Genomic DNA, 12,934 nt, shown 5'->3' with positions numbered 1-12,934 from the left:
TGATATAAATGATGAATTGATGGGTGCTGACGAGTTGATGGGTGCAGCACACCAACATGGCACAAGTATACATATGTAACAAACCTGCACGTTATGCACATGTACCCTAGAACTTAAAGTATAATAAAAAAATAAAATAAAAAACAAAACAAAACAAAACAAAACAAAAAAGACCTCTTAACAATGTAGATTCTTCCAATCTACAAACACAAGATATCTCTCCACTTATTTAGGTCGTCTTTCATTTTTCTCAGGAATAAGTTTTCAGTTTGGAAGTCATTGATATCTTTTGTCAAATGTGCCTGTAGATATTTCATATTTTAAGGCTATTTTAATCTGTGTATGTTTTAAACTTTAACTTTTTGTTTGTTGCTAGTATATAGAGATACATTATTTTTTTGTATGTTGATCTCCTTTTCTCCTACCTTGCCAAATTCATTTAATAGTTCTTTGTAGCTCTTTTGTCAATTCTGCTGGATTTTCCACCTAGCCTATCCTGTTGTCTACAAATAAAGACCATTTTCCTCCTTCTTTTCCAGTCTGTAAATGCTGTCTATTTCTTATTCTTGTCATACTGCATTGGCTTAAACTTCCAGTAAAATTTTAAATAGAAGTGGTAAGGATGACATCCTTGTCTTGTGTCCAACCTTAGGGAGAAGGCGGTCAATTTTTTACCTTAAGGTTGTTAATTGCAAGTGTTTCATAGACGCTCTTTATCTCATGGAGGAAGTTCCTTTCTTTTGTGTTGCGAGTGGTGTGATCAGTCATGGGTGGTGTCATTTCTCAGATACTTTCATGTGTGTGTCTAGTTAGAGATTCTTCTTTGTATAATGAACGACATTGGTTGATTTTTCAAATGTTAAAATAAACTTGCAATCCCGGGATAAACTCTATTTGGTTAAGATGGATTATCTTGACCAGGCGCGGTGGCTCATGCCTGTAATCCACAGGCACTTTGGGAGGCTGAGGCAGGCAGATCTTGAAGTCAGGAGTTTGAGACCAGCCTGACAAACATGGTGAAACCCAGTCTCTACTAAAAATACAAAAATTAGCTGGGCATGGTGGTGGGTGCCTGTAATCCCAGCTACTTGGGAGGCTGAGGCAGGAGAATCGCTTGAACTCAGGAGGTGGAGGTTGCAGTGAGCCGAGATCATGCCACTGCACTATTCCAGCCTGGGTAACAGAGTGATACGCCGTCTCAAGAAAAAATAAGGGCTATCTTTTAAATATATTGTTGGATTTAGTTTTCTAAAATTGTGTTTATAATTTGTTTATGAGGCATAGTGACCTGCAATTTTGTTATAATGTCTTTGATTTTGGTATCAGGGTAACTAATGCTAGCCTCAAAGAATGAATTGCGTAGAATTCCTTTCCTTTGGTTTTTTGGAAGAGTTTGTGCAGAATTGGTATTATTTGGTCCATAAATAATTGTTAGAAATCCCCAGCAAAACTATCTGTGGAGTTTTCTTGGTATGAAGGCTTTAACTACACATTAAGACTCTTTAGTAAACATGGAGCCACTGAAGTTATCTATTTCTTCTTGAGTGGACTCTGGGCATTTGTATCTTCTACGAAATTCATCCATTTAATGTAAGTTATTTTTGTAGAAATACTTAGTTCAGATATATCGTTTGGTTATCTTTGAAAAACCTGACTGAAGAGAGCAGAGTGGTTGCGTGGCCTTTCCCAATGGCACAGGAATATCCGTGGGGCTGTTAGAGGCTCTTAAAAATGTGTGTTCTTATTTCATTTAACAAGTGTTACTGAGCACTTTGTCCCATGCACGGCATTACGCACTGTGACTATGGCAGAGAAGACAGAAAATCCTCTTTGCTGTGTATTCAGTGGCTCTAGGCTACAGCATTTTGTGTGCTTGTGAATTCACTCTACGGTTTTCCTACATTGTGAGTGGGTGTCACTGACTATGGTGATGAGCCCTATAGCCAGGGTTCACATCCTGGTTTTGCAATTGATGGGCTATGTGGCCTTGGGCAAGATTGTCTGAGCCTGGTTTCAATGTCTGTGAAATGGGAAGGTGGGGGTGGGTCATACTGCCCCTTTCTGGGTTTTGTCAGCATCGTATGAGGAGATGAAAGTAATGCCCTTGGTGTAATGACGAGCACACAGTAAGTGCACAGTAAACGCAGGCTGTCGGCATTACTACCCATCGCTTCCTAATGAATGGGTTTCCATGTGTCTGTTTTCTGCCTTCCTGCCTGCCTGCTTCCAGACAGTTGTGAGTTTAAGAACAAAATCAGCTGATTAGTTGGAACTGTGTGCACACTGAGGGTGAGTGGATGCAAAGGGAGGGTCTGAAATGGCCTCCTAGAAAGTAAACCGTGTGATATCAGGGACAATGGCTTTGCAACATCTGTGTTGGTTACCGGAAAGTCTTTCTAGCATACTTCTTGGCTAAAGCAGTATGTTCAGAAACTGCACAACAGATGTTCAAAAAGAGGAGGTATCATGGTATCAGTGTGAGATTTCTGTGTTGGAAAATGCCACCAATATCCACACTGGGTACGTTGAGTCCTTCTGCCTTTAAGCCCCTTGCACACTTGATTTCAGAAACTCAAGCTCTTGGTTCCTTAGCCGAACGCTGGCTGAAGGCATCATGCTGCATTCTCCCCTGCTCCCTGGCACAGGGCGTTTGCCCTGCTCAGCCCCAGGGTGCTGTCTTGGAGCCAAAGCCTCCTGGAGGTGCTTCCCTTCCTTCTCTCTGCTGTGAGTGCATGCACATCTGTTTCTCACACAGGCTCTTTGCCGCTGCAGAAGCAATGACAGCTGTTAATTATTCAAGGCAAGGAGAGATGCTTGTTAAAGATGAAGTTTTAATAGTCTGAGTTTAGCTGTAGGGTAGCCCATGAGGCTTTGGGCATGGTTTGCTGACAGAGATGGTTCAATCTCATGGGTGTGAGTACAGGCTCCAGAGCAAGACTTCCTGGGTTCAAATCCAGTCTTTGACTGCTACTAACTCTATGTCTTTAAAGTGCATTATTTAACTGGGCTGTTCTTTCACTTGCTCAGGGGTAATATCCACTAGTGCCAATCTTATAGCTATAATGGCCTTAACACAGGTAGTGTTTTAAACTAGTGCCTGATAGGCTGTAGAAGTTTAGCAAATGTGAGCAGCCACCATTACCATAATTATCATTGTTGTGTTTCATTGTATTACTCCCTGGCAACAGTAGTTTGGCCTTCTTTGCTCAGGACATTTTCATCCCACCCCAAATTGAGATGGAAGATGATTTATGGTTAAAATAAATGCAAAATATCTCTGGGAGTTGTTTAGAACAATGGGTTTTTAGGGTTTTTGGACCATGAATCATAGACACGTACATGGAGATATAGTAGTCACACGTACATAAATACTTACACATACACAAACATACACACACCCCGTAAAACAAGCTTGTCCAACCCATTACCCATGGGCCACATGTAGCCCAGGATGGCTTTGAACACAGCCCAACACAAATTCATAAACTTTCTTAAAACATTATGAGATTTATTTTGCAAATTTTTTTTAGCTTATCAGCTATTGTTAGTGTATTTTATGTGTGGCCCAAGACAATTCTTCTTCTAATGTGGCCCAGGGAAGACAAAAGGTGGACACCCCTGCCTTAAAAGAGGAGTATTATACAAGCAAACCTTTCTCTTCTATGTGCGATGCAATCTGGAGTCTTCTGCTCTACTCTGCCTGTCTTACCTTCTGTCTTGTTCACAAAATACTGGTCATAATCCACTAGGTTGACCTGATCACGAATTGTGACCCACATTCTGAAGGACACTTCTCTGCCTGTCTTACCTTCTGTCTTGTTCACAAGATACTGGTCATAATCCACTAGGTTGACCTGATCATGAATTGTGACCCACATTTTGAAGGACACTTCTCTGGCAAGAGCCCAGCCAGAGGTAGCTTTCTGGTGGTGAACAGTCTGAATTGGGAGTCGGGGGTCATGGCCGGGGTCTTGACATCACGTGACTATACAACATGATGGAAGGCTCTTCCCAAAAGTGAAACTCATTTTCACTTGGTGAGGTGAGGAAAGGAAAACAAGGTCAGCACGTTCTCCAGTGTCCACAATGGACAGCTTGTACTTTCCTCCGGAACGTTAGGAGGGCAAAAGGAAATTATTGGTGCTGAGTGTTTTATGGATCAAGACACAGCCTTCTGGTATTGCAAATAATCATAACAGTATTACTGAGATGCTGGTGTGGAGCTGGAAGACACTGTACCGCAAACCACCATAAGAGAACCTCATAACATTAATCGTTACTGAAATAGAAACCTAAGATGCAGCGATTGGGAAAGGAGATAGAGAGTCCTCTGGAGATGTGAGAAGAGCAATTCTTGACAACTCAGTAATTATTTTTCAACCACCCATGAAACCAGGGATTTTCAATGAGAGGTCACTCAGCGAATGTTGCCTTGAGACAGAGATACTGTGCTTGGCATGCAGTGTTTAGAAAAAACTACCTGCTAACAATTAAAAATGCAGAGAATTCACATAAAGTCAGGATTTTCCATAAAATCAGACTGGATATGCATGACGTGGAGTGGCGCATGCAAGGACAGAGCTGCCCACCTCACGTCGCCATCCAGCCCACGGTGCACCCAGATTCTCCTCTCCCTCCAGCCGCCAAAGGGTGTGGGACCCTCTTCAGTGCTGAACTTCACTTCCTGCCGAGAAAGGTTTTCTTTTCTTCCCATCGAAGTTGCAAATGTGGATAATCCCATGGCTAACAAGCTTGGTCTGTCAGTTCATAGGTTCAGGAGTATTTCTCAAGCGTCTTCCCTGTGCCGGGCACTGTGCCTGTCCTTGGGTGTGTGGAGGAGGCAAAGCGCCCCCAACCCCGTCCTCCTGGGCCCAGCCATTTAGTGGCGGGAGAGCAGCGTGAAGGACGCCGTGTTGCAGAAACGTGTTCAGTGCTGTGATGACGAGGGCGGCTGTCACGACAGTTAGAGACTGCTGTCAGTGGGTGGAGAGTTCCTCCTTGGGGAGCCACACCCAGGCCAGGCCATGAGGAGTGGGTGGGAATGGGCTGGTGGAGAATGTGCTGGCAAGGATGCTCCAGGCAGAGGGAATGGGCCCCGGAAGAGCCTGGTTTGTTTGAGGAACTGAGCCGCGGCTGAATGATGGGATGTGGATTCTATCCGAGCAGAAGCAGAGGCCTGGGAGGGTTTTCAGCAACAGAGTGAGATGACCAGGTTTGTGGGCCTGATGTTTCCTCTGGCGACAGCACGGAAAATGAGGCCAGAAGGGTCAGTGTGGAAGCCGCGCTCTCACTGTTCCCAACGTCGCAGCCCGATCCTCACCAGCTCACTGTCCGTCTCTCCTGCCCCTGATCTCCCCACCTGGGAAACAAATCCATGCGCTGGGCGAAAGGCTCTTCTCACAAACGCAGGCCGATGGGCCCCCCACAGCCACAGCCCCCCGGATTCTCTGTGCCCTCAGTAACTGCCTGCTGGACAATGCATCCTCTTGTTTTTTGGATAGAGTCTCACTCTATTGTCCAGGCTGGAGTGCAGTGGTGCTATCTCGGCTCACTGCAACCTCTGCTGCCCGGGTTCAAGCAGTTCTCCTGCCTCAGCCTCCCAAGTAGCTGGGATTACAGGCATCTGCCACTGCGCCCGGCTAATTTTTGTATTTTTAGTAGAGACGGGGTTTCACCATCTTGGCCAGGCTGGTCTTGAACTCCTGACCTCATGATCTACCCTCCTCGGCCTCCCAAAGTGCTGGGATTACCGGTGTGAGCCGCTGCATCTGGCCAGCGCATCCATTTTTACAGAGAAGCAAGTGCCCATAGACAAAGGCGTGGCTGTCAAAAGAGAAAAGAGACCACTGTTCCATTCCCCTTCCCTGTGTACACAGCCTCCCTGGCACTGGGACTCAGGATAATTTTTGAGTTTCCGGGAAATACCCTACAGGGCTGATGGTAACAGGTTGTGGTGAAGACGCTTGCTTGACTCAGTTACACAGGTGGGAGAGGACATAGTTAACCTATAACCAGCATAACCAGCTCATGCATGTGCTGGTAATCAATCGTGAGGCTGTCAGGAAACAGCTGTCCGTTTCTTGCCTCTTGGGAGGAAGAGGGGCTGTGGACACCCAGCCCCTTGACCCAGCTTTGAGCTCCCCTGCAGAGGCGGAGAGTTTCCGCTCAACAGGCCTCCTCCATGCGTCTCTGCCTCCAGGCTGGGGAAGTGGTTTGGCTGGGGCAGTGGTGCAGGGCAGGGCAGCCATCCGGGCTGTCAGATAAGATGCCAATGCACAGTTAACTTTGAGTGTCAGAATAACAAGTGATTTTTAGTGTCTCTGTCAGGGGTTGGATGGTGGCTTCCCAAATAGACCTGTGTCCTAATCACCAGAACCTGGGAATACGCCCTTATTTGGAAAAAGGGTCTCTGCAATTGTAATTCAATTACAGATTTCTGGGTGAGATCGTGCTGGAGCACCTGGGTGGGTGGTAAACCCAGAGAAAACTGTCCTTCTAACAGACAAAGGGGAAGAGGCCACGTGAGGGCCAGGGCGGGGGCTGGCAGGGGCTGGAAGGAGCCCCCACCTGGAGCATCTCAAGGGAGCCCAGCCCCGATGACACCGCGATTCCAGACTTCTGGCCTCCAGAACTGTGAAAGGATAAGTTTCCACTGTTCTAAGCCATCCGGTTAGCTGGAATGTGTCAAGGTGGTCCTAGGAAATAGCATGATATTCCTTGGAACAGTGAATGCAATACCCAGGCACCCTCCATGCCTAGGAGCAGTGCTCCCTGTCCATTTATGAATCCTCTGTCACTGGGTTGGCTCCCAATGGCAAAGTGGTTGCGACGGGGACAGTCCGTCCAGCCTACAAGATCTTAAAAAAATGACTCTGTACAGAAAATGTTTCTGGCTCTGTGTGGAAAGTGGACGTCCCAGCCATGTGCTGGGTCCGTGTTAGAACCAACAAGTCCATTGTGGATTGTGGTGTCTTGACTTCCCATTAACCTCCTAATTTTTAAAGTCAGTTTCTGGTTCCATACCCAGGGCCTAGGAAAATGATATTTCATCAACTTTTCTTGGTACCAGCAAGCTTAGCCCAATGGATATGACCTGGAGTATGCACCCTGAGAAGATGTTATCCTTCTCTTGAAGTCCAAGTGCATTGCTCTCGTTGGATGATGTTGAACGCTAGAGTCTGCACCCTGCTTTCCCCCGGCTGCACTTGCTCTGGGGCGACAATCCACTTCCTCATGGAAGTTCTTGTGCAACTTGCGCCTGGCGCAGCCAGCCGTCCGGGCGACACCTTGGGGGGAGGATCGTTGTGCTAGTAAAATGCAAGGGGGAGTCCTTGCCATCCTAGGCTTTTCTGGGCAGTTTTAAAAAAATGCATTTCTTCAAAAGTATAGCAAACGAGAGGTGCCTCAGAATGGGGGAAGTCCTTTGGGAGGCCGAGACGGGCAGATCATGAGGTCAGGAGATCGAGACCATCCTGGCTAACACGGTGAAACCCCGTCTCTACTAAAAAATACAAAAAACTAGCCGGGCGAGGTGGCGGGCGCCTGTAGTCCCAGCTACTCGGGAGGCTGAGGCAGGAGAATGGCGTAAACCCGGGAGGCGGAGCTTGCAGTGAGCTGAGATCTGGCCACTGCACTCCAGCCTGGGCGACAGAGCGAGACTCAGTCTCCAAAGAAAGCCGTCCAAAAAAAAAAGAATGGGGGAAGTCTCTGGCTGCTCCTGGCGAAAGGAGGGCTCCAAAAGAAGTAAGTTTTGTGTTCGGGAGAAATGCAGGGAGCTCCACCTGCCACCTTGTGCAGATGTAAACCCTCTTATTTTTCTAACCTCATCTGTCATCCTTCTTTAGTGCAAGATCCTCAACTTTTTTACCAGCCAAAAAGTGTGTGCTGTCCGCTGATGAGAGAGGGCTGCGGGGAGCCCTCTGGTGGATTGGAAGACTTCCTGGACCGTTGCTGGGGTTGTTTATTCTGGCAGGGACCCTGATGGGCGGAGCTGAGGGACGGGGCGGTGGGGAGCTGGGGGGATGATGCAAGCCTGAGCTTGTTGTTTGGGGCCCGCTGGCCTCTTTGTGCTGTGGCCCCGGGGAGTCTGTCACCTGGTCTCCGGGGAGATGAGGTTGATTAGGAACAATTATGTGTGTTGTCCCTTGGCGGGTGGCCTTGAGCTTTAGCCTAGGGTGTGGGGATGACATTCCTCAAGGTGGATTTCTGCTTCCTTCATGTTCAGTGCTGTGCTGAGAGCCCTCACTGGGGAGACGGCTTGGCACTGTGTTATTGACTCTAAACTTGCCTTTCCCCGTTGGTGTGGGGATTGCCTTCCCGGTGTAGAAGCGTCTGCAGGAAGAATGCTTTCACGTGTTTCTTGTAAAGATGTAATGAATTCTTAGTAGGTTTGTATCTCAGAGTCAGACTCCAACCCCTCCCAGAAACTCACTCAAGAACAGCGGTTTCTAACCACATCCACACCTGGGGAGCCTGAGGGGTCTGTACCAGTGCCTCACCCTGAGGACTGTGGGTGAGCTGCTCTGGGGTGTGGCCAGGGCTTTGCGAATTTTAAAAAGTCCCCTGGTAATTTCAACGTGAAGATAAGTTGGAAAGCCTGGCTTGGAGGTAGGCTCTAATTTTCACTGGGAATCAGGGTGGGTTCAGAAGGAGCTATTCAAACTGGATCAAATTTTAAAAAATTAAAAATAGTTAATTTTTTATTTTAAAGATAATAGTGTCTATAAGTGTACACTGTGATGTTTTGATCTATTTATACATTGAGGAAGGATTAAATCAAGTTAACACATCCATCACCTCACCTATTTAGTATTTTTCTGTGGTGAGAACAAACTGGGCGTGGCTGGCACTCCGTCAGTCATTCGGTGGAGAATCAGGAGTTAGCTGCCTGTGTGGCACAGCCTTCACGTCGTCCTGGGGCTGACCCTGTCCTCCAGCAAAGATTTCAAAGCAGCCTCCTGGGAGATGTGAGGAGCTTTGCAGAAAAGAAAATGAAACATTGAATACATAAATGAGTGCTTTTCACCAGGAGCTATTTTCTTTTTCTTTTTTCTTTTTTTAAAGAGTCTTTCTATTCATTTTAGCAGAAAGCAAAACAAAACAGAACAAAGTGTGTGTTGTATGTGTCCGCACCATGTGCACGTGTGAAGGTGTGTGTGTTTGTGTGTGTGTAAGAATCTTTTGATGAAAGAGGCCACGTTACTTTGATGGAATTAATTGGGTTGACAGCCCTCCCAGGGTCTTCCTGAAAAGGATGATTACATTTCATTGTTGTTACTGACTAGCTGGGATATGAAGGTATAGCCACTGGAGATTCGAATATTGATTTTTCAATTACTGGTTAGCAAGTCTGATCGACACACAGTCACCGACTTCTGTTAGGACACAGAGGGCTTAGGACAGAAGGCTGACGTCCTGAGTGTTTAATGCACCAAAGTCTGGAGGAGATTAATTTCATAAGGAATTCCTGATTCCATCTTTGCAAATCTCCCGTGGGGCTTGCAGCTACCAAAGAAGACTTTTAATGAGGTTCGGGACAGCCGTTTGAGCACAGTCTACATCTGGTTTCTTCTGTGAGTTCTACTGTGTGGTCACCTTGGCAGACAGTTAGCGAAGCCACTGAGCTTCCTGCTTCGTCTGGGAATGAACCAAGATATCATGTGTTCAACAGAAGACAGGATAATACAACATACGCTAGGTGAGAAAGTGAATATGCTCTGCGGAGATGTCCCCAAAAGCTTTCCGTACCATTGAACCATTTGGCATTGGACTCCCTTTCTCGTCTCCTGAAATCTTTCTGGCTCTGACAAGGAGGACGTCTCTGGTGGGTACCAATGCACGTCCACTACCTCTCCAACAGCACGTCTCCCTTCAGCTCGTGCAGAAAGAATAGGTCTCGGGTGACTCACAGTGACCGGGGGCAAGGTGGAGCATTTAGCCGAGATCTAATTGCAGTTGGCTTTTCTTGTATTTATTTTCACGGCTACTATTTGTAGTGAATGATGATGCTGGTTCTCCATTTCAGTGTAGTGAACTCAAGTCTCCTTGAAGGTGAGTCTCCTTGAGAAAATGTTAAAGTGAATTGATTTAAATAAAAATATTACAAAATGAACTAAACAGACTGGATGTGATGTGGCACCAAGAATGGATGGAGCCCACTCGTCAGTGGGCTGGGGAATACTCGTAAATGAAGCTCAGAGCATGAGAAGGGGCTGGAGGCTGGAGAGAGGGGAATGAAGGGCTTCCTGGAGGAGGCAGGACTTGGGCTGGGTTTTGAAGGTTGGAAAGGAGTTGGATTGTTGGGCCAGAAAGGAAAGGAGATGATTCCGATGGGAAGGGGGAACAACAAGTGCCAAGGCTCAGGAGCAGGAATGGACAGGAACGGGACTGAGATGCCATGGGAGGTGAGGACTCCGGCTTGCTGGATGAGGGGTGCCAGCAGGACTGTGTGAGGGACAGAGGAAGGACAGGGATGTCATATGTGCCAGCAAGTGCAGAATAGTGTACGTTGGGCAGCAGTAGCATCCAGATGTGAGAGGGAGGTTTGAGGACATTGCTCCCCCGTCTCTCTCTCTCTCTTTTTTTTTTTTTTGAGATGGAGTTTCCCTCTTGTTGCCCAGGCTGGAGTGCTGTGACGTGATCTCAGCTCACTGCAACTTCCGCCTCCTGGGTTCAAGTGATTCTCCTGCCTCAGCCTCCTGAGTAGCTGGGATTACAGGCACCTGCCACCACACCTGGCTAATTTGTATTTTTAGTAGAGACGGGGTTTCTCCATGTTTGCCAGGCTGATCTTGAACTCCTGACCTCGTGATCCACCCACCTCGTTCTCCCAGAGTGCTGGGATTATAGGCATGAGCCACCGTGCCCAGCCTCTTCATCTTAATTTATAAATTCTCCTGAGGGAAGACAAAGCTATGAAATACATTTATCTCGTCAGAGACAGATTAGTGAATATTTCCTGGTTAATCACAGAAAGTGCCTGTGGTCACTTTCATAACTACTTCTGAAATACTTTTAAGCTACCAAATATATTTCAGCAATATTAGAGAAATCAGTCATAGGAAAACAATTAGCTGCTTCCACAAGGGTACTTTGGCCCATTTCCTCCACTTTTTTTCTCATGGACAATTTGTTTTTAGTAGTCTCAGGAATGGCAAACTCGAGGCCGGGCACGGTGGCTCAAGCCTGTAATCCCAGCACTTTGGGAGGCCGAGATGGGCGGATCACGAGGTCAGGAGATCGAGACCATCCTGGCTAACACGGTGAAACCCCGTCTCTACTAAAAAAATACAAAAAACTAGCTGGGCGAGGTGGCGGGCGCCTGTAGTCCCAGCTACTCGGGAGGCTGAGGCAGGAGAATGGCGTAAACCCGGGAGGCGGAGCTTGCAGTGAGCTGAGATCTGGCCACTGCACTCCAGCCTGGGTGACAGAGCGAGACTCCGTCTCAAAAAAAAAAAAAAAAAAAAAAAAAAAAGGGCCTGTGGGGGCCAGATCAAGAAGTGAAATGCGAGAATCAGGCAAGATGTGAGAGAACCCTGCAGAGCCCAGGGCAGCGGGGAGTGCTGGGGACTGTGGCCATGTTGCCTACTTCCCAGCAGGGGCAGCCTAGACTCAGCGCCCACTGAATTTCCTGGGCTCAGTGCTGCTAGATCTTTGGATTTTTCAAAAGATGCCAGAAAACCAGATTCTTATGTAGAATCTTCTGGTTTTCAAAATTGGCCCCCCCTTTTTTTTTTGAGACAGGCTCTCACTGTTACCCAGGCTGGAGTGCAGTGGCACAAACATGTCCCATTGCAGCCGGGACCTCCCCAACTGGGCACAAGCAGTTCTCCCACCTCAGCCTCCTGAGTAGCTGGGACTACAGGTACATATGACCACAACCTGCCCTAAAATGGCCATTTTAATTCAACATTTTCCATTTTCATGTGTGCGAATACTGAGCAGACCACATAAAATGTGTCTGGGCTGTGAATTTCCTACCAAATTTTCAACGAATGTGTTTGATTCCCTTTTCACTTCCCAAGGGTCCAGGTGCTAAAAGAGGAGAAAAGGCATCTCTCCATGGCCCAGCCTCATGAGCAGAAAGTGACAAACCAGAAGGCCCTCCCCTTCTCACTCCATGGGAACATCGCTACACTCACGGCTTATAACAGTAGCGATGATGGGGCTGGGGTGGTCATCGGATTCAGTGACTCACACCTGTTATCCTCTCACTTTTGGAGGCCAAGTCAAGAGGATCGCTTGAACCCAGGAGTTCGAGATCAGCCTGGGCAACAGAGCGAGACCTCATCTCTACAAAACCAAGCTTTTAAAAAATAGCTGGGCATTGGTGGTGTACATCTGTCATCTCAGCTACTCAGGAGGCAGGGGCATTACTTGAGCCCAACAGAGTGAGGCTGCAGTGAGCTATGATCATGACACTGCACTCCAGCCTGGGTAACACAGCAAGACTCTCAAAAAAAAAAAAAAAAAAACAACTTTAATAAATAAAAATATAATAGTTACAAAAAATGAAATTTTAATACAAAATAAAAAATAGTTACAGAGAAAAGAGTAAAAGATGATGGTGGTGATAGTGATGGTAGTGATGAAGGTGATGATGTAACAGTGATGGTGATGATGATGTAATGGTTGTGATAGTGGTGATGTGATAGTGGTGATGAGATGATGGTAGTCATGGTGATGGTAGTCACGGTGATGGTGGTGACGGTGATGAGGTGACAGTGATGAGGTGATGGTGATGAGGTGATGGTGGTGACGGTGATGAGGTGACGGTGATGAGGTGACGGTGATGAGGTGACGTTGGTGACGGTGATGAGGTGATGGTGATGAGGTGATGGTGATGAGGTGATGGTGATGAGGTGATGGTGGTGACGTTGATGGTGGTGACGGTGGATGGTGGTGATGGTGGTGATGGTGATGGTGGTGATGGTGA

At 47.1% G+C, this 12,934-nt stretch overlaps 1 protein-coding gene across 4 annotated transcripts in view; it reads left to right on the top strand.

The window, feature by feature from the left end:
• The window catches only part of RIMBP2 (RIMS binding protein 2), a 235,147-nt gene that overhangs the window by 35,980 nt on the left and 186,233 nt on the right, over positions 1-12,934 (top strand). For 3 of the 4 annotated variants that reach the window (XM_031936402.1, XM_031936401.1, XM_031936403.1), the window contains exon 1: positions 8,541-9,823. The exons of the other annotated variant lie outside the window; for it this stretch is intronic. In XM_031936402.1, coding sequence (XP_031792262.1) covers positions 9,725-9,823 — 99 coding nt within the window. In that variant the 5' untranslated portion in view covers positions 8,541-9,724. Of the gene's footprint in view, positions 1-8,540; positions 9,824-12,934 lie in introns of those variants that run through there. 4 annotated transcript variants of the gene reach the window in all.

This window comes from Piliocolobus tephrosceles, chromosome 10 (assembly GCF_002776525.5).
Source record: "Piliocolobus tephrosceles isolate RC106 chromosome 10, ASM277652v3, whole genome shotgun sequence".
Classification (NCBI taxonomy): Eukaryota; Metazoa; Chordata; class Mammalia; order Primates; family Cercopithecidae; genus Piliocolobus; species Piliocolobus tephrosceles.
This window is presented reverse-complemented; position numbering and strand designations above follow the sequence as displayed.